The 23,172-nt window shown below is 38.8% G+C and overlaps 1 protein-coding gene across 2 annotated transcripts in view; it reads left to right on the top strand.

The window, feature by feature from the left end:
• tubgcp6 (tubulin gamma complex component 6) overlaps positions 1–23,172 on the top strand; it is a 60,211-nt gene that overhangs the window by 21,006 nt on the left and 16,033 nt on the right. Inside the window, exons 7-17 of one of the 2 annotated variants that reach the window (XM_073066401.1) lie at positions 80–155; positions 2,941–3,050; positions 3,157–3,248; positions 5,146–5,285; positions 5,745–5,894; positions 10,229–10,310; positions 17,241–17,329; positions 19,737–19,852; positions 20,423–20,561; positions 20,661–20,783; positions 21,035–22,763. In XM_073066401.1, coding sequence (XP_072922502.1) covers positions 80–155; positions 2,941–3,050; positions 3,157–3,248; positions 5,146–5,285; positions 5,745–5,894; positions 10,229–10,310; positions 17,241–17,329; positions 19,737–19,852; positions 20,423–20,561; positions 20,661–20,783; positions 21,035–22,763 — 2,846 coding nt within the window. The remainder of the gene's footprint in view (positions 1–79; positions 156–2,940; positions 3,051–3,156; positions 3,249–5,145; positions 5,286–5,744; positions 5,895–10,228; positions 10,311–17,240; positions 17,330–19,736; positions 19,853–20,422; positions 20,562–20,660; positions 20,784–21,034; positions 22,764–23,172) is intronic. The other variant, XM_073066402.1, reaches the window with a different exon arrangement.

Here is a 23,172-nt window from a genome sequence, read left to right as displayed (position 1 = left end):
ACATTCAGCAGCATTTACAAAATATCTGTAGGAATAATATTTACAGGGATAATAGGACTAATTAGTCTATCCTTTGCAGATATTTATCCGAATTGTGCGGGATTGGATCAGGTGTGCTGGGATTAAACCGAGGAAGTTCATCATCTTTTCCTACAGTGAGTATTAGCACTGGCTTTCGACTCCTGCTTGTTGATATTCTGAGTATGTTTCCTCCATGCTTGAAGTCATTTCCCTCCAGTATTTTATCTATATTGGATTGAGTTTGCAAATGTATGACAAATACAGCTAACTGAACATACCCTTTGTGTAAAGAGATGAAGGATAGAGCTGATGAGGGGATCTCTCTTTCATTATGAGTAGATCTACTTGTCATTATGGAGAGGGATTTAATTTTTTTGTTAGACTGTAGGATGTGGATTCTGTTTCCTGTGAATTACCTCCTTGAACTTCAGGGTTTGGCTTGCATGCGATTCAGAGGGAAGCCTGCAGGTAATAGCGTGGATTTGTTGACTTTGTCTTTAGTGGAGGTTGTGGGTTTGGGAAGTGTTGTTAAACTGGTGAGCAGCCATGTATGCTGTTGATTCCACACACTGCAGCCATGGTGTGCAACTGGTAGGGAGTTTGTTTAGCTTAGTAAACAAGATGTCGGTTAAGCGGGCTATTTTGTCCTTTGTGGTGGCATGCTACTTGAGTATTCTCCCCACTGTTTCTAGATAGCTTCCAGAGGCTTTCTTCTTTGTATTTGGTAAGATATAACACAAATTAGACTTAAATGTTGGTATGGCAGATGTTAAAGAAGATGTAGACTGTAGGAAAATACTGTGAAGTTCATATTGAAAGAAAAGTCATGAATAGAATTCAGTTTAGAGTACCGGGTTAATACAGTTAGGAAGGAGAAACCGAGCAGTAGAATAACAATAAATAATTGAACATTGAAATGTGGAGGAACAGAGAGAACTTATTCATATCAACACTTCCCCAAACATAATGGGACAGGTAATAAAGGTTACACTGCATGTAGGATACTTAATAGTTGAGGAATAGAGTACAAGAGCTGGGAGATTGTGAAAGAACTCCATAATGGACCAGACCTAGTTACATTTTACTGGGAGAGAAGGTACAGAAAAGATTTACGTACAAGCTTCTTGTCAGGACTAGAGAATATGAGGAATGGAAGAAAGATTGCATGGACTGTTGTTACTTACATTGCAGCAGAGCTCTGAAGATTTAATTGAAATATGTAAGATAATCAAGGGGGAACAATAGAGTAAGGAACTTTGGAGAAATTAAAAATAACAAAGACATTGAAAATAATTAGCAAAATATTATTTGGGGAATTAGGTGAAATTTAATTGCTAATTGGTAGGCTGTTGTGAAAGCAAGTAGAAAATGGCATTGTGTTGAATAATTCCTCCAGTTGAGATGGAAAGTGAAAGAGGTTTTCATGGGTCTTTAAGGGAAAGCTTACGAGGATGTTGGTCTATGCTAAAGGCTGCAAATGTTGTGGGTTTCTCGGGAGAGTGAATTTGCAATATTATTCACAGTACATGGGGTGAAATGTTCCATCAAATTTAATAAAAGAGCAAAATTTTGCTCATGCCACACCCTCCGTCCTAATGATTAAAGTCCTGGATATTCAGTTTCAAGGAAAAAATGTGCATGGCAAGAGGGAAGACTCTTGATCACTATTGACAGACCAGAAAAAATTTACTGTGTAAGAAATTGGCAAAAAGGTTGTCATTTACAAGTTGAGTTTTGGGATCAGGCTACAATTACCTGCATCTGAGTTTTTAAGAATTAAGATATTGAGATGTGGTGAGTAGTCCCTTCCATCCCTTTGAGCCCCGCCTCTTAGCAGCTCCCAATTTAACCCTAACTTAATCATGGGGCATTTACATTGACCAATTACCCTAACAATTGGTGCATCTTTGGACTGTGGGAGGAAACCGGAGTAGCCAGAGGAAACCCACACTGTCACAAGGAGGACATACAAATTCCTTACAGTCAGTTGCAGGAACATTGTAATATCTGTATTTTGGAAACTCAGGTTTTCCTTATAATAAGTATGTGTACGGAGAAAGCTAGCGATGCAGTTGTACTTGTTTAGTGTAGAAGATGGTACTTGAGCCATGCATTCCATCAGGGGTTCCCAAACTGCAATCTATGGACCCCTTGCTTAATGGTATTGGTCCGTGATATGAAACCTCTTTTTCTACTTGCGTTCTGATAAAACATTCATCTCTTCATCAGTGCAACTATAAATTTATTAACACACACAAAACACTGAAGGAACACAGCAGGTCAGGCAGCATCTATGGAAAAGAGTAAATAGTCAATGCTTCAAGCTGAGATGCTTCTTCAGGACTGAGAAGGAAGGGGTAAGATGCCAGAATAAAATGGCAGGGGAAGGGGGCAAGAGGCTAGCTGGAAGGTGATAGGTTAAATCAGGTGGGTGGGAAAGGTCAAAGGCTGGAGAAGAAAAAATCTGATGGGAGATAGGAGTGGACAATGGGAGAAAGGGAAGGAGAAGGGGTCCTGGGGGAAGTAATAGGCAGGTGAGAAGAAGTGAAAGGATAGTGGGGAATAGAAGGGTGGGTTGGTGGGATTTGTTTACCAGAAGCAGAAATTGATATTTATGCCATCAGGTTGAAGGCTAAGCAGACAGAATATAGGGTGTTGCTCCTCCACCCTGAGAGTGGCCTCATCTTGGCAAAAGAGGAAGCCAAGAATCGACACATTGGAACAGGAGTGGTAATCAGAATTAAAATGTACTATACGATCATACGTACTGTAATATTTTATTGATGTGTTGAATTAGGAAAACTGCTGAACCTGAAATAAATGGAAATCAGATGAATATTCAACTGTAGTTCAAATTTCTTTGTTACTAAAAAGGTTTCTTTAAAGTTTTAATTTGTGCACTTGTTTTTTTTTAATCAGGGAGTAAAACTGTTATCCTATTTGTACAAGGAAGCTCTAAATAACTGCAGCAATGAGCACTATCCAGTATTGCTCTCTCTGTTGAAAAGCAGTTGTGAACCATATACACGGTAAATAATAATTTAACTGTAATTTCTTTCTTTTACTTGATTCAAGGTAATTTGTACTGCAGTTTTGTGCTTTTGTTCCAGTAATAAATTTGTGTTTTGTTTTTAGGTTTGTCTATGATTGGGTTTACAGTGGTATTTGTAGAGATGCTTATGGAGAGTTCATGATACAGGTGAATGAAGACTACCTCAATTTCAGAGGTATGGCAAAAAAAAATTAAAATGCTAATTACATAGCAAAACTAAATTATAACTTGTTTTCAGTGACATTTTTACTACTTCACTAAATATGAACACAAGAGATACTGAAGACACTAAAATATACATGTAGCAGCAAAACTAATCCAAAATCAAAATAATTGCTGCTAGCCTGCGACGGCCACAGAGTTGTTATACTTGCATGATGCAGCCCTCAGCTCCAGTGAAATGATTGTTCCAAAGAGTTGAATTCTTTATTTTGTTCCTTTATTAGCAAGTATTCAATCTGGAAGAGATAGCAAGTGGTCAGCAAAGATATGATCTCCGCTGGTCCGAAGCCACAAACTGCAACGAAATAAGCAAGAATACATAACTAATTCCCTTCACTTTTACCACGCCTCTACTCATGTGGCTAGCTACCATGATACACGCACAACACAGAAAACAAAGCAAATATAGAACAGGTACACGGCTCCTACAATACACAAACTGCTGGAGGAGCTCAGCAGGTTGGACAGCGTCTATGAAGGGGAATAAACAGTCGGTTTAGGGTCAAGACCCTTTGCCAGTACCTTTGTTGCCCCTTTTACAGTTCCTTTTTGGTGAGAATGATACAGCACAAAGAAAGAAACTTTGGCTAATTGTGCCTCCCTGGTAAAGCAAAGCTCACCGAGGTTGCATGAATTTTAAAGAATTAACTCCACTATTCCCCAGCAAATGTTCATGCTTCCTATTCCTTTGAAAATTACAACTAAACTGCTTCCTCTGCCCTTTCATACAGGTCAAAGTAGCTCACTGTATAAATGACCTTTTGATTTTCTATGCTTATACTCTTATTTAATTTTAGAGAGCAGAGAGTATTCCCAGATTTGTAAGTCATCGCAACATAATATAGAATTAAAAGCAGTGACTTTCCACACTTGTAGTTCTTGATCATGAAAGAGAAGCATATTCTACCTGTGTTTCTATGAATGAAGGAAGATATATGGGTAACAGTGGAATATAGTTACAAGGTACCCTCCTTCTGGGAATTGCCTTTTAATCTTTCTTCTAAAATACAATACTGTACAAAAGTCTAAAGTACCTTAGCTCTATCTGTATATCTATTATAGGAAGAATACCTTGTACTTTTGTACAGTACTGCATTAATTTTATGTATTGCACTGTACTGCTACTGGCGCAAAAAAAACAAAATGTCATGACGTATGTGAGTGATGATAAATCTGATTCTGATCTGTGTCACTATAGTGGACTGAGCGTGGGAGGGGGGGAGGGAAAGGGGAATCATGGTTGGGAAAAGGGGAAGGGAGAGGGGAGGGAACTAGAAGCACCAGAGAGACATTCTGTAATGATCGATAAACCAATTGTTTGGAATCAAATGACCTTTCCTGGTGTCTCAGGGCAAGGTGTGTCTGCACTTGTGCCAATGCCACCCCTGGAACTCCTCTGCCACCTGTCCCATGCCCCTCCCGCGGGGTTTCTCCCATATCATTTCCAACATCCTTTGCTTCCGCCAGATTTACAAACTCTCTCCACTCCATGTTGACAAGTACAGTACTGTGTAAGAGTCTGAGGCCCTCTAGCTATACAGTATATATGTGTCAAGCACATTTGCACAATACTGTACTTAATACAAATCATAGAATTGTTGGTCTAAATTTATTAATTTCATTTTTGTTATAATTTTGTTTATTTTAAAATGTATTGATTTTGGAAATACAACATTTTTATTTCCTATTATAGATGATTAGCAAAATATATTTAGTTTTGAAATAGCTGATGCATAGATGGCACAGTGTTCTACTGTTTAAGTATTTGAAATTCATATTGATGAAATTCTTCAGAACTGCTGGAGTTTTAGATGGAACATATATTCATTCATTATTTTAACATTTTACAGATAAGCACTACTGGACGCATGGATATGTTCTCGCTTCCAAAGAAGTAGAAGAGTGTGTCCCTCTTTTCCTTGCTCATGTGGCTTATGACATCTACTTATGTGGAAAGACAATTAATTTGCTGAAATTGTGTTGCCCAATGGTATGGGATTGATTTTGAAACTACATCTTAAAGAATAGATGAATTGGTAATTGTATTAAATTGTGTGTTGGCAGTAAGGAAATACAACACTGCTGTTTTAAATCTCTTTGCGTTGGTTAGTGTTGCTTATGTGCGCACCAAAGAAACAATTAAAAGGCATATTAGTTTGTTTCAGCACAAACCTTTCATAATTTTAAGCCAAGTTCATGGAAAGCTATTACATTATCTCAGTTTGACAGATCATGTAGGTTAGTATAGACTAGAAATTAAATGTTAGACTTTATGGTATTTTGACTTGTAAAATAATGGAAGATGCAATGTGTGAATCCATTATTAGTATATTACCAGTTTTGGGGAAATAATGATTTAATTATGTGTAACAAATACCTTTGTTGATCTCTTCAGGATTGATTGACTATAATGAGAATTATCTGTATTTCTATCCTTGTCTTTTCAAAGCATTATATCTGCTGGTCTGACATTCCTGTCCCTCGCATTGCTGTCACTTTTTCCCTGGAGGAATTGGAGGAAATAGAAAGGGACTCTGCTGTTTATGTCAGTCGAATGGAGAAAATAGCTCGTTACAGTTCTATCAGCAGAGAGGCAAAGGTGAGTAGAAATTAATGTATCCAATAGAATCTATTGAATAGATTGTAAGTTTTAGACCTCTAGAAAAATAGAATTTATCAGCTTAATTTGAAAATGAATATTTGCTTTTCTGTGTAATGGTGCTAGGTTTCCATTTCCATTTTGATTTGAAATTCTTATGGGGTACACAGTGGTTATGATACTGGGCTAGAAACTCATTTCTTTATTAGCATTAATTTCAATCCCACTGTGTAACTGTAGAATTTAAATTTCAAATTATTTGATCTGAATTTAAAAAAAGTAATTGTCACCAGAAAACTGCCAGATTGCTGTAAAATTGTCTGAACTGTCTTCCCTTCAGGAGATGTAATCTTTTGTCTTTGCCCAGTGCTCTCCTCTGGGTATGTTGTTAGTCCTAGAACAATATGGTTGACTATTGACTACAGTTTTAAATATCACTTAGTTACAGGTTAACTAATATGTTCAAATAAAAACACAAAAAGGATAAAACTGATGGTCTACCTGTCATCAATCTGCAGTCTGGGGGGGGGGGGGGTAATCTGTGGTATGCATGCCCAAAATGGCACATGCAAAATTTTGTTGGCACGCAGTATGTAGTGCCACCCCTCGATTCTTTAAACCTCTCTTATAATAGAAAGATACATAATGATTATCTTTATTGCAAAATGAAGCAGTGAATTTTTTTTATTCATAGCTTTTCCTTGAAATAATTTACAATTATTGTTGTGAATTCATTAGTCAATGATTACCTCTGCTCAAAATTACCATGGCCTGTGAGAGAAGTTTTTTTAGAAGATTATTGCTGGTTCCGGTGACGTCATCGTCGAGAATGGCAGCTTAAGTCACGAGCTCCTCTGGAAAAACGCGTATTAAGCCCCTTTATTCCATCAAATATAATATTTTTCGAAAAATATTTGAACTGAAAAGAGGGGCAAGAATGGGGAAAAGGAACGGAAATAAAAAAAGTGACACTGCGTCTCTCACCCTCTCCGACCCGACTGCGTGCGAGCAAGGCAGCTACTGGGCCTCATTCAGGCGAAGCGGCAAATACCTTCAAAATCCTGAAAGAAATAATGGAGGTCCAGAAAGAAATAAAGCAGCAGCTCTGGGATATTAAGGCAGAGCTCGCCAGCGTTAATCAAAAAATAGTGGTGGCAGAGACTCAAATCGGGAAGGTGGAAGATTGCGTTCAAAACGTGGAATGGATACTGAGTAAGACAATAAAAATATTACATCACCAAGAAGGTAAACTGCTTGACCTGGAGGGAAGATCACAGCGGAAAAATATCAGAATCTACAACGTTCCCGAAGGAGCGGAGGGCTCGTCCATGACGGAGTTTGTCGAAAAGCTACTGCGGGACGTGCTGGATATTCCCTCGGTTATGAAGCTGGAAATCGAGAGGATGCACCGCACGCTGGTTCTCAAGCCTACCCAGGACAGAAAGCCACGCTCTATAATAATTAAATTCCTTTGGTACAGCACCAAGACGCAGATTCTACAAGGGCCTGGGGTAAGAAGAGAGTGTTTTTCGATGATAAATTAATATATTTCGACCAAGATTAACCCCCCGCGGTCCTGCAGAAACGCAAAGAATACTCTGAAGTAAAGTGAGTACTAAAACAAAATAAGATTAGATTTCAAACTCCGTACCCTGCTAAACTTCGAGTGTTTTATGACAACAGGATGCGGTTGTACCAGACGGTGGAAGAGGCGACTACAGACATGAAGGCCAGAGGTTTGCCTGTCAGTGTCACCAAAATGAGGGAAAGTCTGACTGAGGAACTGTCCCGCTCCTCTTGGGAAATAGTGCGAGAATCGAGAAGGCAGGAGACGGGAGGAGGCCGAGAGAAATATATCAGGAAGAGACCGGGAGTTTCCCAAAGACAGTCCTCACCCCCTTCAGAAGAGCCATAAGGTTTAGCTATCTTTAAAAATGTTGAGAAGCTAAATGAAAGCAAAAGTACACGGTGATATACCTATCTCGAGAAATACTTATTATAATGTGGATTTTATATTACTTAGTTGTTATTCTTTATTCGCTCACTTCTTTTTCCCCACCAAAATGAGAATATATATATATAGATATATACGTATGCTATCTGTGTGTGTGTGTGTGTGTGTGTGTGTGTGTGTGTGTGTATGTGTGTGTATATATATATATGAGGAGTACACAGGGAAATCTTTTCTGTGTAATGGATTTGTTCACTGACTTTTATGAATACTGCAATGGGGGCCCTCAACTCACAATTTATCCCCCACAGCTAGACATTTCCTCTAGCTCAGCGCAGGGCCATCTACTAGTGACCTCAGCCTTGGAATCACACGTTCGTTGCCATTTTTGTTATTATCTGCGTTTCTTGGTTCTTATTTGTTCAGGGAGTAGATCGATTGAGTTTTATTCTAATTTCAATGATACATTGACAGATAAATACAGATGGCTAAGGACAAGGTAAAATTCATTTCTTTTAATGTCAATGGGCTATTAAATCCAATCAAACGTAAGAGAATTTTATCCAATTTGGAACAATTTGATTCATACTGGGAAAAATGGTTTAACTAAATAATGCCTCATAGGCCTGACTTTATTCTCACAAATCAATGAATCTGTTGTAAAAACAAAAGATCACTCCCTACTTGTACATAGTTCTTCCCTTTTGCTTGTTTTTTCTCTCCACTTTTTTCTATAAGTGTGTACCTCAGATAAATACTTTGTGGAGATTTGTGATATATATGATTATATGATATATAGGTACAATGTCTGAAACACATTTTATGGAAATGTTTGTTTGATGATGAACTTCAATTAAAAAAATAAATTACAAAAAAAAGATTATTGCCAATTTAGGCACGTGTTCTCAAAAATGTTCACATACCTGACCTAGACACTGAAACAGAGTCCTGTCTTCATTTTGGATTCCTGCCACTACTGGGCACTAAAGGTTATCTGTATTTAGCCACAATTTGTTACCACATGGCCTGGCATATTCATCATTCTACAATTACAGCCATTCCAGGGAATCAAGTCTGGTCCAGTAGGTAGACGGCAGAACAGTAGGACATGTGATGGGTATCACTGGTGATGCAACGTGGGGCTAATGAATGTTAAACTACATTCACAAATAGAGCTATGCTATCTCACAACCAACAAATCAGATCAAATCCCTGCACTTCTGCCACATTTAATTGTGCATCGGGACGGATAATTAAATAATTAATAGAAAGACGCAACATTCTTCTCCAGTTCTTAAAGATGGCACGGCCCAGCATGTGAATGTTTAATAACAAGAGTGAATTATTTGATCTAACAGCAGGAATTTTTATGAAGAATGCATTGGAATACCCTCATCAGAAAGATTGCAGTGGTCAAAGAAGGTAGCTCATCAGCTACAAGGCAGCTTGTGATTGAGTCCAAATGCTGGTCTTGCCATCCATGTTTACATCTCCAAAACAGAAGAATTTTTAAAATATGTTTACATCTTGTGAAACTGAAATTATTTGAATTTTTGGAGTCTTTATGGCACAGGAGCTCAAAAGGTAAAATTACCACAGAAGCTTATGGTAACAATCATGATGTTAAAAATCAAATTTATTGATATAAAATGAAAAGATTTTGCCTTTATAGGAAATATTTTGAGGCAGGATTAAGTTAATGTTGGATGGTGTTGATGTAATAGAATGAATGGCATTAACTAATTGGTGTTTAAATTGTTTATTTTTCTGATCTTGGTACTCTGGTGTGCTGAAGTTGTATATTTCTGCCTATTTGGAAATGTATGCTATCGGGAGATACTGCACTCACCATGTTTGCAACTTTATCTGTTTGAGAGCATTTATTAATGATGTATTTGGATTATCTATAGGCTTTGGGAGTTTATCATTCAGTTAAACAAGTGCATCTTTCATTCCTTCATTTAAATTTTTTTTTTCCTACACATGAATCATTCCTTTATAACATGCTGGACTATTAGAGGCAGGAGCAGAATCAGGCCATTCAGCCCATCGAGTCTGCTCAACCATGATCATGGCTGATTTATTTTCTCTCTTAACCCCATTCTCCCGCCTTTCCCTGTAACCTTTGATACTCTTACTAATGAAAAACCTATCAAACACCATTTTAAATATTACCAATGACTTGACCTTCTCAACTGTCTATGGTGATGAATACCACAGCTGGCTAAAGAAGTTCCTCCTCATCTCTGCTCTAAAGGGACATCCTTCTTTTGGTTTTTAAGATTAAAAAACTGTATTTGTATTTTCATTTTGTTAGTGATTCAAGTCTTAATGAGTACATGATTGCTCCATGTTGTTGATATATCAATGACTTATCTTTCAGAATCTGAGAAAGGAGATTGCACAACGGGAGTTGATTGTACAGGCTCAACAAACGGCTACGAGAGCCATGGCTACATTCAGAGGTATGCCTAAATCACAAAGCTAATTGTAGTTTTGAAGCAATATTTTGTAGAACATGATTATGGTATACAAGAATCTAGTTGTAGTTTTAAATACAGAAATGTTTTTCATAATTGGTGCAGAGTCCTGGTTTGGATGAAATGAATTCTGGAACAATTTTCCATAACCTTGTGATCTACTATATTTCCCAGAGGACTGGAAAATGGCACATAATATTCTTGCTTAAGAAGTAAGGAAGTGTCCAGTAGTTATAGACTAATCAGTGTGAGGGAAGCTGTTAGAAACTTGAAGTTTGAATTAACAAAAGATAAATTAAAAGCAAATGTACTTGATTAACCTGATCAAATCCTTTGAGAGAGAGAAAGAGAAGATTGCTGTAGGGAATGCAATAGCTTTTGCCCAAGTTGATTTTCTAAGTGTTTCATACAATTCCCATACCAACTACATTAATGGCTTCAAAACTGAAGTTAATAGAATGAAACTGCTGGAGGTAACATGAGTAAGAACCTAAAGACAGAAAGTAGAAAGTCATGCTAATTGTTTTTTTCAGACTGACTGTTGGTGGATAGTACAGTACTGGTTCCCAGTCAAGAACTTTGTTTTTAGGTTTATAATAATAACTTGACAATGTATGTGCAGGGTAGAATTTTGAAGTTTGCTAATGACTCATAATGTGATGTTAGTAACAGTGTGTCAGAGGCCATGAACTGGGAGAATGTGCAGATAATTGGCAGAGGAAATCTAATATTGCAAACTGTTCATGGATGTATTTTGTTGGGGGTGTGTGGGGGAAACAAAGAAAGATGAGATTGAATAATTGGCATTGTTTTAAATGGTAGGGAGGAGCAAGGGACCAAGTTGTAAAGGTGATTGTTGATCTGGTTGTAAAATCTTCATAAGTGGCTGTATATGTTGATGAGATCCCTCTATTTTTTTCAGGGGTGATGCCTGGGTATGTCTAGTACAGTGGTATTTATACACCTGTAGTCTGTTCCTCCTGATTTGTTAGGAAACAAAACTACTGTGCCACGCCAATGGCTTTTGGACCGCCTGGTAAAGGAAGCCATAGAAATAAAATTAGAGGAAAAGAATTTTAACAAAGATGAAGGTTTCATTCTAAGTAAGAACTGGAATTCGATTATAAACAAGGTGGGAAAGCAGTAACCTGATTGGATGAGGACTAATCAATCAGGAGGGATGGACTTTGAGGTATAAATACCACTGGACTAGACCAATCCAGGCATCATCCCTGAAGAAGATGGGAGAGTTTGTTATCAAAATGTCGGTAATAATCAATACCTGTACCTGGCTGGAAGCCCAAGAAGAGTTCATTATAAATAAACATTACTATTAGCTTATGCCTATAATTTAAAATTGAGTTTATTTTTTAGAAATAAATAATGATATATTGTAATATCTGACAAATTCTTAATCATGAGCAGTTGTAGGAACCAAATGCTACAAATTGGAAGTTAATGATTCAAGGTAAATAGAGAACCCAGCTGTCTCCTGCACAGACTTGGACTTGTATCATCAACATGCTTTGATTGTGGTCTAATGCCTGGTTAGTGAATTATCTTCTTGATTGTTAGTAGAACCAGCAAAGATACATTACATTATTAAGGACCCTCACCATCTGGGACATGCCCTCTTCTCATTAGTACCATCAGAGAGGAGGTAGAGCAGCTTGAAGAACCACACTCAAAGTTCAAAGTACAGTTTATATATAAGTATATAAGCAGTATACAACTCTGAGGTGCGTTTTCCCCATAGACGCCCATGAAACAAAGAAAACCTGGCATATTCAGTTCAGCTCAGTGTTCATTATTTGCAGGCCGCGCTAATTCAGAATCACCCAAAATAACAAAAAAAGGAATAACCAGAAACACATTATAACGTGAACTACAGGGTCCAATCCACAAACCACATCAAATAAACCTTCCCCAAGACCCAGGTCTCCAGCACTGCCCTCTGAAAGCATCGAGGGAAAGGGAGACCATTCGAATGCAGGGTCCTTCCGTTGGGAACAGTGAATGAGACCATCACACAAGACACCTTCCTCCGGCAGCAGCAGTTGCGAAGCTGGTATACAGCACTTTAATCAGTGAGATTCAGGGAGAAATGAAGTCGATTGTGGGCTTGTGCCCTGTTTTCAGGCTTCTTGGCCTCATGACCACACACCTCATGGAATCCCCTTGGAGACAGCAAAGCACCAGATTACTCAATTGGCCTGAAAACACACCACCAAAATATAGATCATAGGCTCCAACATTAGCACATCCACATTTGAAAGAAAAAGAAGACGTGAAAGAAGTAGTTTCATGAACTATGTGGAGGGTGTTGCCCTTGGTCGTGTTGTACATTGGTGCTATCTTCCAGTTTTCAACGTTTTAGGAACAGCTTCTTCTCCTTCGCTAACAGATTTCTCTGTTACCTCACCATTCCTCTTCTGCATTATTTATCTTTTTTATTGTAGCTTTTAATAATTTGTTATGCCTGCATTGTACAGCTGCCACAAAACAACAAATTTCATGACTAATATCTGTGGCAATAAACCTGATCTGATTCTGATTCATCTTCTATATCTGGACAGAAATTGAGTAGATATCGCAAATCCTAGACTGTTTTCCTTTGATTGAATGGGCTGAAGGTCATTTGGCTCCTGCAGCAGGTGGCCAAGTTTGTCATCAAGTCGAAGTGAAGTTAAAAATAATGTTCACATATTAGAATGTTGAGACCACAGAAGCTTACAGATATTCAGGTACCGTACTGTGACTGAGATGAACAATTGGTGGGACAATCCCAGAACTAAATCCATTGTCCTGCTTTCTGTACTGTGAAAAAGTCAGCCACATATATATTGCTAGGGGACCTAAGACTTTTGCACAGTACTGTATTTGTCAATATGGACTGGAGACCGAGTTTGTAAATCTGGTGGGAGCAAAGGATGTTGGGAATGGTGATGGTGGGGCGCTGCGGGAGGATGTGAGACAGGTGGCAGAAAAGGAGTGCCAGGGGTGGGGTGTGGTGCAGGTGCAGACACACCCAGCCCTGAGACACCAGTTAAGGTCATCTGATTCCAAACAATTGGTTTATTGATCATTACAGAATGTCTCTCTGGTGCTTCCTGCTCCCTCCCCTCTCCCTTCCCCTTTTCCCAACCATGATTCCCCTCCCTTCCCCCTTCCCACTGTCAGTCCACAGTTGAGACCCATATCAGAATCAGGTTTATCATCACTCACATATATCATGATTTTTTTTTTGTGGCAGCAATACATTAATTACTACAGTACTGTGCAAAAATCTTAGGCACCTTAGTTAAACCTAGCTATATATATGTACCTAAGACCTTTACATAGTACTGTACCTGCCTATTGCTTGGATTTGAACAATTAACTGTTCCTTGAGATTTTCATTAGCCACTACCAGCAAAGCATTCCATGCTAGGCATAAAAAAAAACCTCATCCTGATTTTGCCTCCATTTTTGTCACAGCTTTTATATTACTGGCTTCTTATCCCTGACTTCCTAACCAGAAAAAAAAACAATATTTCATTATCCACTCTGTTAAAATCCTTAACCACAGAAAATACCTTTGGCTTCTTCTGCTGCAATAGAAGAAGTTCCACTTTCTTCAGCTTCTCCCTAAAATAAAATTTCAACCTGTTGCTTGCAATATGTGCTTTTAGCTTGCAAAATTGAACAAAATTCAATCAAATCAGTGTTATATGTCAATGATTTGGATGATGGAATTGATGGCTTTGTTGCAGAGTTTGCAGATGATATGAAGATAGCTGGAGGGGCAGGTAGTTTTGAGGAAGTAGAGAGGCTGCAGAAGGACGTAGATTAGGAGAATGGGCAAAAAAATGGCAGATGGAATACAATGTCAGGAAGTGTATGGTCATGCACTTTGGTAGAAGAAATGAAAGGGTTGACTATTTTCTAAATGGAGAGAAAATACAAAAAACTGAGATACAGTGGGACTTGAGAGTCCTTGTGCAGGTTCTCTAAAGGTTAATTTGCAGATAGAGTCTGTGGTGAGAAAGGCAAATGTGACGTTAGCATTCATTTCAAGAGGACTAGAATTTAAAAGCAAGGATGTAATGTTGAGATTGGTGAGGCCTCACTTGGAATATTGTGAACAGGTTTGGGCCCCTTGGAAAGGATGTGCTGAAACTGGAGAGGGTTCAAAGGAGGTTCAAAAAATGATTCCAGGATTGAATGTCTTGTCATGTGAAGACCATTTGATTGCTCTGGGTCTGTATTCACTAAAATTCAGAAGAATGAGGGGTGACCTCGTTGAAACCTATTGAATGGTGAAAGATATCGAAGAGTAGATGTGGAGAGGTTGATAGATTTTTGACTGGTCAGGGCATGATGAAATGCCAGTGCAGAGCTGATGGGCTTAATGACAAGTTCTGCTCCTATATTTTATGGTCTAAATGCAGTCATTAAATTGTAAGTTTAAAGTCACAGATCAGAATCAAAGATAAGATCCTTAAACTGATTGCTAAAATAGCAAATTGTGTTACTTATACAAAATTGACAACTTTAATTGACACGTAATTTACAGAGGAGTATACAATTATTAATTAAATGTATTATACTGAAGAACTGAAATATTATTTCATTTGCAGGAAAAGTCACTTTATTCCCAGCACTATAATATCAATGTTAGGCTAAGGTGTTTATTGATCCAGTAATTGAAGATCACATTTTTTTTTGCTGTTTACTGTAATATTAGACAATAGACAGTAGGTGCAGGAGTAGGCCATTCGGCCCTTCTAGTCAGCACCGCCATTCACTGTGATCATGGCTGATCATACACAGTCAGTACCCCGTTCCTGCCCTCTCCCCATATCCCTTGACCCCGCTATCTATAAGAGCTCTATCTAACTCTCTCTTGAATGCATCCAGAGACTTGGCCTCCACTGCCTTCTGGGGCAGAGCATTCCACATATCCACCACTCTCTGGGTGAAAAAGTTTTTCCGCATCTCTGTTCTAAATGGCCTACCCCTTCTTCTTAAACTGTGGCCTCTAGTTCTGGACTCACCCATCAGCGGGAACATGCTTCCTGCCTCCAGCGTGTCCAATCCCTTAATAATCTTATATGTTTCAATCAGATCCCCTCTCATCCTTCTAAATTCCAGTGTATACAAGCCCAGTTGCTCCAATCTTTCAACATATGACAGTCCCGCCGTTCTGGGAATTAACCTTGTGAACCTACGCTGCACTCCCTCAACAGCAAGAATGTCCTTCCTCAAATTTGGAGACCAAAACTGCACACAATACTCCAGGTGGGGTCTCACCAGGGCCCTGTACAGCTGCAGAAGGACCTCTTTACTCCTATACTCAATTCCTCTTGTTATAAAGGCCAGCATGCCATTAGCTTTCTTCACTGCCTGCTGTACCTGCATGCTTGCTTTCATTGACTGATGTACAAGAACACCTAGATCTCGGTGTACTTCCCCTTTTCCTAACTTGACTCCATTTAGATAGTAATCTGCCTTCCTGTTCTTGCCACCAAAGTGGATAACCTCACATTTATCCACATTAAACTGCATCTGCCGTACATTTGCCCACTCACCCAACCTGTCCAAGTCACCCTGCATTCTCATAACATCCTCCTGACATTTCACACTGCCACCCAGCTTTGTGTCATCAGCAAATTTGCTGATGTTACTTTTAATCCCTTCATCTAAATCATTAATGTATATTGTAAACAGTTGCGGTCCCAGCACCGAACCTTGCGGTACCCCACTGGTCACAGCCTGCCATTCCGAAAGGGACCCGTTAATCGCTACTCTTTGTTTCCTTTCAGCCAGCCAATTTTCAATCCATGTCAGTACTCTGCACCCAATACCATGTGCCCTAGTTTTGCCCACTAATCTCCTATGTGGGACTTTATCAAAAGCTTTCTGGAAGTCCAGGTACACTACATCCACTGGCACTGGCTCTTAGGAACATAAAGATATTGGTGTTCATGACCAAGGATTCCTGAAGGCAGTTGCACTGGTGGGTAAGGTTGTAAAGAGGGTCTACAGGATACTTGCCTTTATTGATGAAGGCATAGAATATAGGAAAAGAGGTCATATTCAAGTACATAAAACATTGGTTACAGCTGGAATATTGCACTCTGAATCACCAGAGTGTTGCCTGTGATGGAGTGTTTCAGCTGTGAGGAGAGGCTGGATTCATTTTCTTTGGAGAAGGAAAGGCTAAGGGATAACCTGCTGTATTTGAAGTAAAGAGAAGTATGAGAGGAACAGTTAGAACAGATAATGAGAAAATTTTACTCTTAGTGGAGTTATAATCACAACATAGGAGTGGATAGTTCAAGGGGATTTGAAGATTGGAGCATACTACTGGAGGGACTGGTATAGACAGGTACTCTCACAACACTTACAATAAGAAATATTTAGATGAGTGCCTGAAATGCAGTGGCATGAAGGTCATGGGTGGGATGTGTATAGATAGGTACTAAATGGTTGGCACAAAAGCTGAAAGACCTTTTCCTGTGCTGCGTAAGTATGACTGATTCACAGCTATTAACTACGTTGATAGATAATAACATGCAGAATGCTTGGGATACTCAGCAAGTCAAGCAGCATCTCTAGAGAGAGAGAAGCAAAGTTCATGTTTAAACTTTGATTAGAATATTTTTCCTCTCCACAAATGCTGCCTGACTCGTTGAATGTTGCCAACTTCTTTTTTATTTCAGATTTCCCGAATCAGTTTTTTTTTCTCAAATGATACTAAGCATAGATTATAGATTCCATTCTGAAGTGCAATTGATGTGTGGTTTTATTAAGTAAAGTCCTTGATTGATCTGTTGAGCCACTAGTATTGTTACAACTTTGTGGATTTTTGATCAATGATCAAATCATTTAAATGACATATTATCTTCTACCATTTTATACTTTAATTTGCAGATAATCAGTTAGCTGAAAGGAAGGCTTATGATGTAAAGAAACGGGAGCGATTTGTGGAGCTGAAGGAACAATTTGAAAAGGACATGGAGGTCAGTCTCTTAATAATGTGTTCAAATGCCTTTTCTAAACAGGAATCAGAATCAGGTTTATTGTCATTGACATATGTCATGAAATGTTTTGCTTTGCTATAATCGTACAGTGTAGTGCATAAAATACCTTAATTTACAATGAGAAATATATAAAAATAAATATTGCAAACGGAGAGCAAATTAGTGAGTTAGTGTTCATGGGTTCATAGGCCATTCAAAAATCTGATAGTGAAGGGGAAGAAGCTGTTCCTAAAATGTTGAATTTGTGCCTTCAGACCTCTGTTCTTCCTGATGGTACTAATGAGAAGAGGGCATGTCCAGAGGGTTGGGGGGACCTTGATGAAAACTGAATGGTTATGTATGATTTTCTGTACCATCTATGATGCCAGTAATTTTTTTCATCTTGAAGAGCACATCTTACTGAGATTTACCTTTTAAAGAGATTGATGTGATTAAGTACAATGAAAAGAAAATCGCAGCAATTAATATTGGTCCAATTGCAGAAAGAATACTTAAGCAAAAATCCATAAGACCATAAGATATAGAAGCAGGATTAGGCTATTTGGCCCATCAAGTCTGCTCTGCCATTTCATCATGGCTGATCCATTTTCCTCTCAGCCTCAATCTCTTGTCTTCTCCCTATATCCCTTCATGCCCTGACCAATTAAGAATCTATCAACCTTTGCCTTAAATATACTGAATGACTTGGCCTCCACAGCTGACTGTGGCAATGAAATCCACAGATTCATCACTCTCTGGCTAAAGAAATTTCCTCCTCATCTCCATTCTAAATGGATGTCCCTCTATTCTGAGGTAGTGTCCTCTGGTCTTAGACTCTATCACCATAGGAAACGTCCTGTCCACACCCACTCTATCTGCCCTGCTCTGCTGGGTGAGAAGCTGACAGTGATGCAAGTGGATGCTTCCCTGGTGTCATGGATTATTGGTTATTTGACTGGCAGACCACAGTATGTGCGCTTGCAACACTGTGTGTCAGACAGAGTGGTCAGCAACACTGGGGCTCCACAGAGGACTGTCCTGTCTCCCTTTCTCTTCACCATCTACACCTCGGACTTCAACTACTGCACAGAGTCTTGCCATCTTCAAAAGTTTTCTGATGACTCTGCCATAGTTGGATGCATCAGCAAGGGAGATGAGGCTGAGTACAGGGCTACGGTGGGAAACTTTGTCACATAGTGTGAACAGAATCATCTACAGCTTAATGTGAAAAAGACTAAGGAGCTGATGGTGGACCTGAGGAGGGTCAAGGCACCGGTGACCCCTGTTTCCATCCAAAGGGTCAGTGTGGACATGGTGGAGGATTACAAGTACCTGGGGATATGAATTGACAATAAACTGGACTGGTCAAAGAACACTGAGGCTGTCTACAAGAAGGGTCAGAGCCATCTCTACTTCCTGAGGAGACTGAAGACCTTTAACATCTGCTGGATGATGCTGAGGATGTTCTATGAGTCTGTGGTGGCCAGTGCTATCATGTTTGCTGTTGTGTGCTGGGGCAGCAGGCTAAGGGTAGCAGACACCAACAGAATCAACAAACTCATTTGCAAGGCCAGTGATGTTGTGGGGGTGGAACTGGACTGTCTGATGGTGGTGTCTGAAAAGAGGATGCTGTCCAAGTTGCATGCCATCTTGGACAATGTCTCCCATCCACTCCATAATGTACTGATTAGGCACAGGAGTACATTCAGCCAGAGACTCATTCCACCGAGATGCAACACTGAGCATCATAGGAAGTTGTTCCTGCCTGTGGCCATCAAACTTTACAACTCCTCCCTTGGAGTGTCAGACACTCTGAGCCAATAGGCTGGTCCTGGACTTATTTCTACTTGGCATAATTTACTTATTAGCATTTAATTATTTCTGGTTTTATTTTGCTATATTTCTACTCTATTCTTGGTTGGTGCGACTGTAATGAAACCCAATTTCCCTCGGGATCAATAAAGTATGTCTGTCTGTCTGTCTGTTAAGGCCTTTCAACATTTGATAGGTTTCAGTGAGATTCCCCCTCATTTCTGTTGTCAATGAAGTACAGTTCCTCTATGTTATGGCAGGGTTTCATTCCCGCAATGCAAGTAGCTCGCAAGTTGGAAATATGGACATCAGCTGAGTTTCCACTCGGCAGGTGATACCTGCAGCCTCACAGCAGCCAGTGAATCTATGCCTGTCTTGCAAATGCTCGTTCATATATAAGTACAGTAGTTTGGCCATTTGTGAAGTTATGGAGGACCTTTATCTTGTGTTGTTGAAAAGTTGTACCATTTGGTTGAATGTTTAGTTTTTACTAAGTTTTATAGAATGAAGGAACACGCTATTATAACCCTTGTAACTCAAAGAATTTGCTCATGTACTGAATTTAATTAAATGGTTTAATTTTTATTTTGCTTAGCGTCGAAATGCAATCAAACAACAGGAAACGGAAAAAGATTTATTGGAGGTTCAAGCACTGAAAGAGCTTGAAGAAAGACGCAGAGCATATGAGGAAGAATTGGAGAAAAGAGCAAGGTAGTTAAATGTGTGTGGAATAATCCAAGATGGGGAGGGATTTTTTGTGTAGAAACGATTCTCTACTGGCAGTGTAGGACTAGTCTGAGTCCTTCAGAGAAATTTATTGTATACTGTGGAAAGCACTGCTAACTAATTTATACAGTTGAAGGGTGTGCATAATTCTGGTGACTGTGGATTCTTTTTCTTAGTGTTAAGAAACATAAAATCCAATATTTTCTTGAATTCTTTTGATATGGATTAGATTATATGGATTTTGGACCAAATACCAATTACTAATATTTACATAAATGCTAATATTTAGCTAATTAAGCAGCAATAAATTCCAAACTAAAACAGGGAGTCCGTGACTTTCTGGTAGATTCAATATGCCAAAATCAATGACTTCTGAAGCTCTGAGCCAGGTTACCCCTAGTATAGGATATGAAACCCATTGATTTAATTTGCAATGTTACTACTTTTGACACGGGGTCAAAAGACAAGGCAAGTTACTTAATTATTTAGTTTTAGTTTTATTATTGTCATAGAGTACTAAACAAAAATTTTATATTTGTATGACTCAATTTTCAGACAGCAACTAATTGAGCATTATAGCAACTTATCAGAGGAGGCCGCAAGGCGAGAACAGAAAGCCCTGTGGAAAATCCAAAGGCACAAGTTAGAATCTGCACGCATTGACTTTCTCCTTAATGATCAAAAAAAACTTCAGGTAGTACTTCATTTGAATTTCAAATAGATGACTCGTGAAATGCTTCTTTTTAATTTCTGTTGCTTGCTTGATCTTAGATGAACTTTTTTAATGTCTCAGGCATTGCTAGAGAAGTTGCCACTGGGAGAGCAAAGAGAAAAATCTGATGTTATTCCTGGATTGGATCTGCAGCTTCATGAGCCATTGAATAAAGGTTTTGATTCTCAAGAGTTGAGCGTTGAGGTGCAGTACTACAGCTGCATTTCATCTCCAAATATTTCTTTCTCTTCTCTTCCACTCCAGAAACACTTTGATATTTGTTGAAAGCTGAAAAATTATGGTATTAAAAATGTCTTGTAATTTTAGCAGAGAGATAGGACTATAATGTGAAGAGTGGCATTCACGACTTTTTATGCTTGATCTTTTCTAAAGTTAGTGATTAAAGGAAATATGAAATCTATTTAAATGTCATTGTATAATTTTCTATGTTTCAGATAATATCAAATGAAAACAGAATATTTGATCTGAAAGAGCACTTACTTGCACCAGTGAATGAAGAGGCTACAACTGATGTAGCACCAGTTGAGTTGCTTCCATTTCATGATGGAATTGAACCATCTACTCAAAATGATATGGTAGAACCTGGACTTGAAACTTCTCTGGATGATGAATCACAGGATCAACCTCAGACCTGTAATCCGAACCAGAAGAAAGTATGTTTGCTTGATATGAGTTTTGAGGATTTTCTCCCGAAGGAGCAATTAGAACCTGTTGCTACCTTTGACACACTTAAACAGACTACAGTACTTGATGAGGCCCTAAAGGAAATAGGTTCAGAACTGTCAAATGAAAAAAAAGGCAGAGATTTTGACAAAGATGAATATGATTTCAGTATTCCTTCAGCAGCATCTGTAGGGGCTCAGTATAAAAGATCAGTAGGCAAATACACTTCACAAATAAATTCTCAGTGGGATAGTCGCTCTGATACACACATCAAAGATGTCACGTCAGATAGTAAGACATCAGGGCCACATGCAAATATTTATGGTCATGTATCTGATTCAAATCTAAATATAGGTGAATATACATCCAATGTTGAACTTGCTAGGCCACGATGGAATATCCATGGTCATGCTTCAGAATCTAACATAAAAGTTGGTGAGTATGTGTCTAACATTGAACCATCTAGGCCACGATGGAATATCCATGGTCATGCTTCAGAATCTAACATAAAAGTTGGTGATTATGTGTCTAACATTGAACCACCTAGACCACGATGGAACATTCATGGACATGCATCACAAGCAAGCATGCAGATTGGTGAATATGTTTCAGATGTAGAACAATCTTGGCCAAAAGCAAACATTCATGGACATGCATCACAAGCAAGCATGCAGATTGGTGAATATGTTTCAGATGTAGAACAATCTTGGCCAAAAGCAAACATTCATGGACATGCATCACAAGCAAGCATGCAGATTGGTGAATATGTTTCAGATGTAGAACAATCTTGGCCAAAAGCAAACATTCATGGACATGCATCACAAGCAAACATGCAGATTGGTGAATATGTTTCAGATATAGAACAATCTTGGCCAAAAGCAAACATTCATGGACATGCATCACAAGCAAACATACAGATTGGTGAATATGTTTCAGATGTAGAACAATCTTGGCCAAAAGCAAACATTCATGGACATGCATCACAAGCCAATATACAAATTGGTGATTATGTTTCCAGAACGGCACCATGTAGATCTAGATGGAATATCCATGGACATGTGCAACAACTTGGTAAAAATGTATCCCGTGCAGAACCATCTGAGCCACAATGGAAGAAACCCAGTAAATCGTCACACACTTTACCTAAAATTGCTCAGTCCCCTGTATGTGATTGGACAGCTTTTGGGCATCCTTCACAATCAAATTTTAGAATAGGTGAGTGGTCACCTTACATAGAAGCAAACTTAATCCCAAAGCAGAAATCAGTTGCTGGTCACGCATCCGATTCTACCATTCAAGACACACTGTACAACAAACGATCACTGTCAGAAATGGTGGTGCCAGATAAAGCTGATGAAAAACTGAATGTTGAAATTGTATGTCCTACTATTTCCAAAGAAGAAATAAACAACATTGAAGAATCCAAATTGGTTACAGATCTTCCACAGCCTGAACCTGAGCTAAAAGGGAATGAAAACAAAAAACAGAATGAATTACAAGGTAAGAAATAGAATGCTTGTTCTGGATTGTGCTTTTGTTTTTTTTATGAGCTATAGTTTCTTCCCTTAACCAATGGACAAAATGTATTAACATAATATAATACACACCATTTTTAATTAATGTGGAACACACACAAAATGCTGAAGGAACTCAGCAGGCCAGGCAGCATCTATGGAAAAGAGTATAGTCGATGTTTTGGGCTGAGACCCTTCATCCTGCCAAAGGGCCTTGGCCTGAAATGGCAAGTGTACTCTTTTCCATAGATGCTGCCTGGCCTGCTGAGTTCCTCCAGCATTTTGTGTGTGTTGCTTGGATTTCCAGCATCTGCAGATTTTCTCGTTTGTGATTTGATTAAGGTGGATTGCAGTGGATTCAACTTGTTTATTTTAAAACTTGCAGATATTTAGAT

The sequence above is a fragment of the Hemitrygon akajei genome, chromosome 14 (genome assembly GCF_048418815.1).
Source record: "Hemitrygon akajei chromosome 14, sHemAka1.3, whole genome shotgun sequence".
Classification (NCBI taxonomy): Eukaryota; Metazoa; Chordata; class Chondrichthyes; order Myliobatiformes; family Dasyatidae; genus Hemitrygon; species Hemitrygon akajei.
Note: the sequence above shows the minus strand (reverse complement) of the source record. Positions and strands in the feature narration are given on the sequence as shown.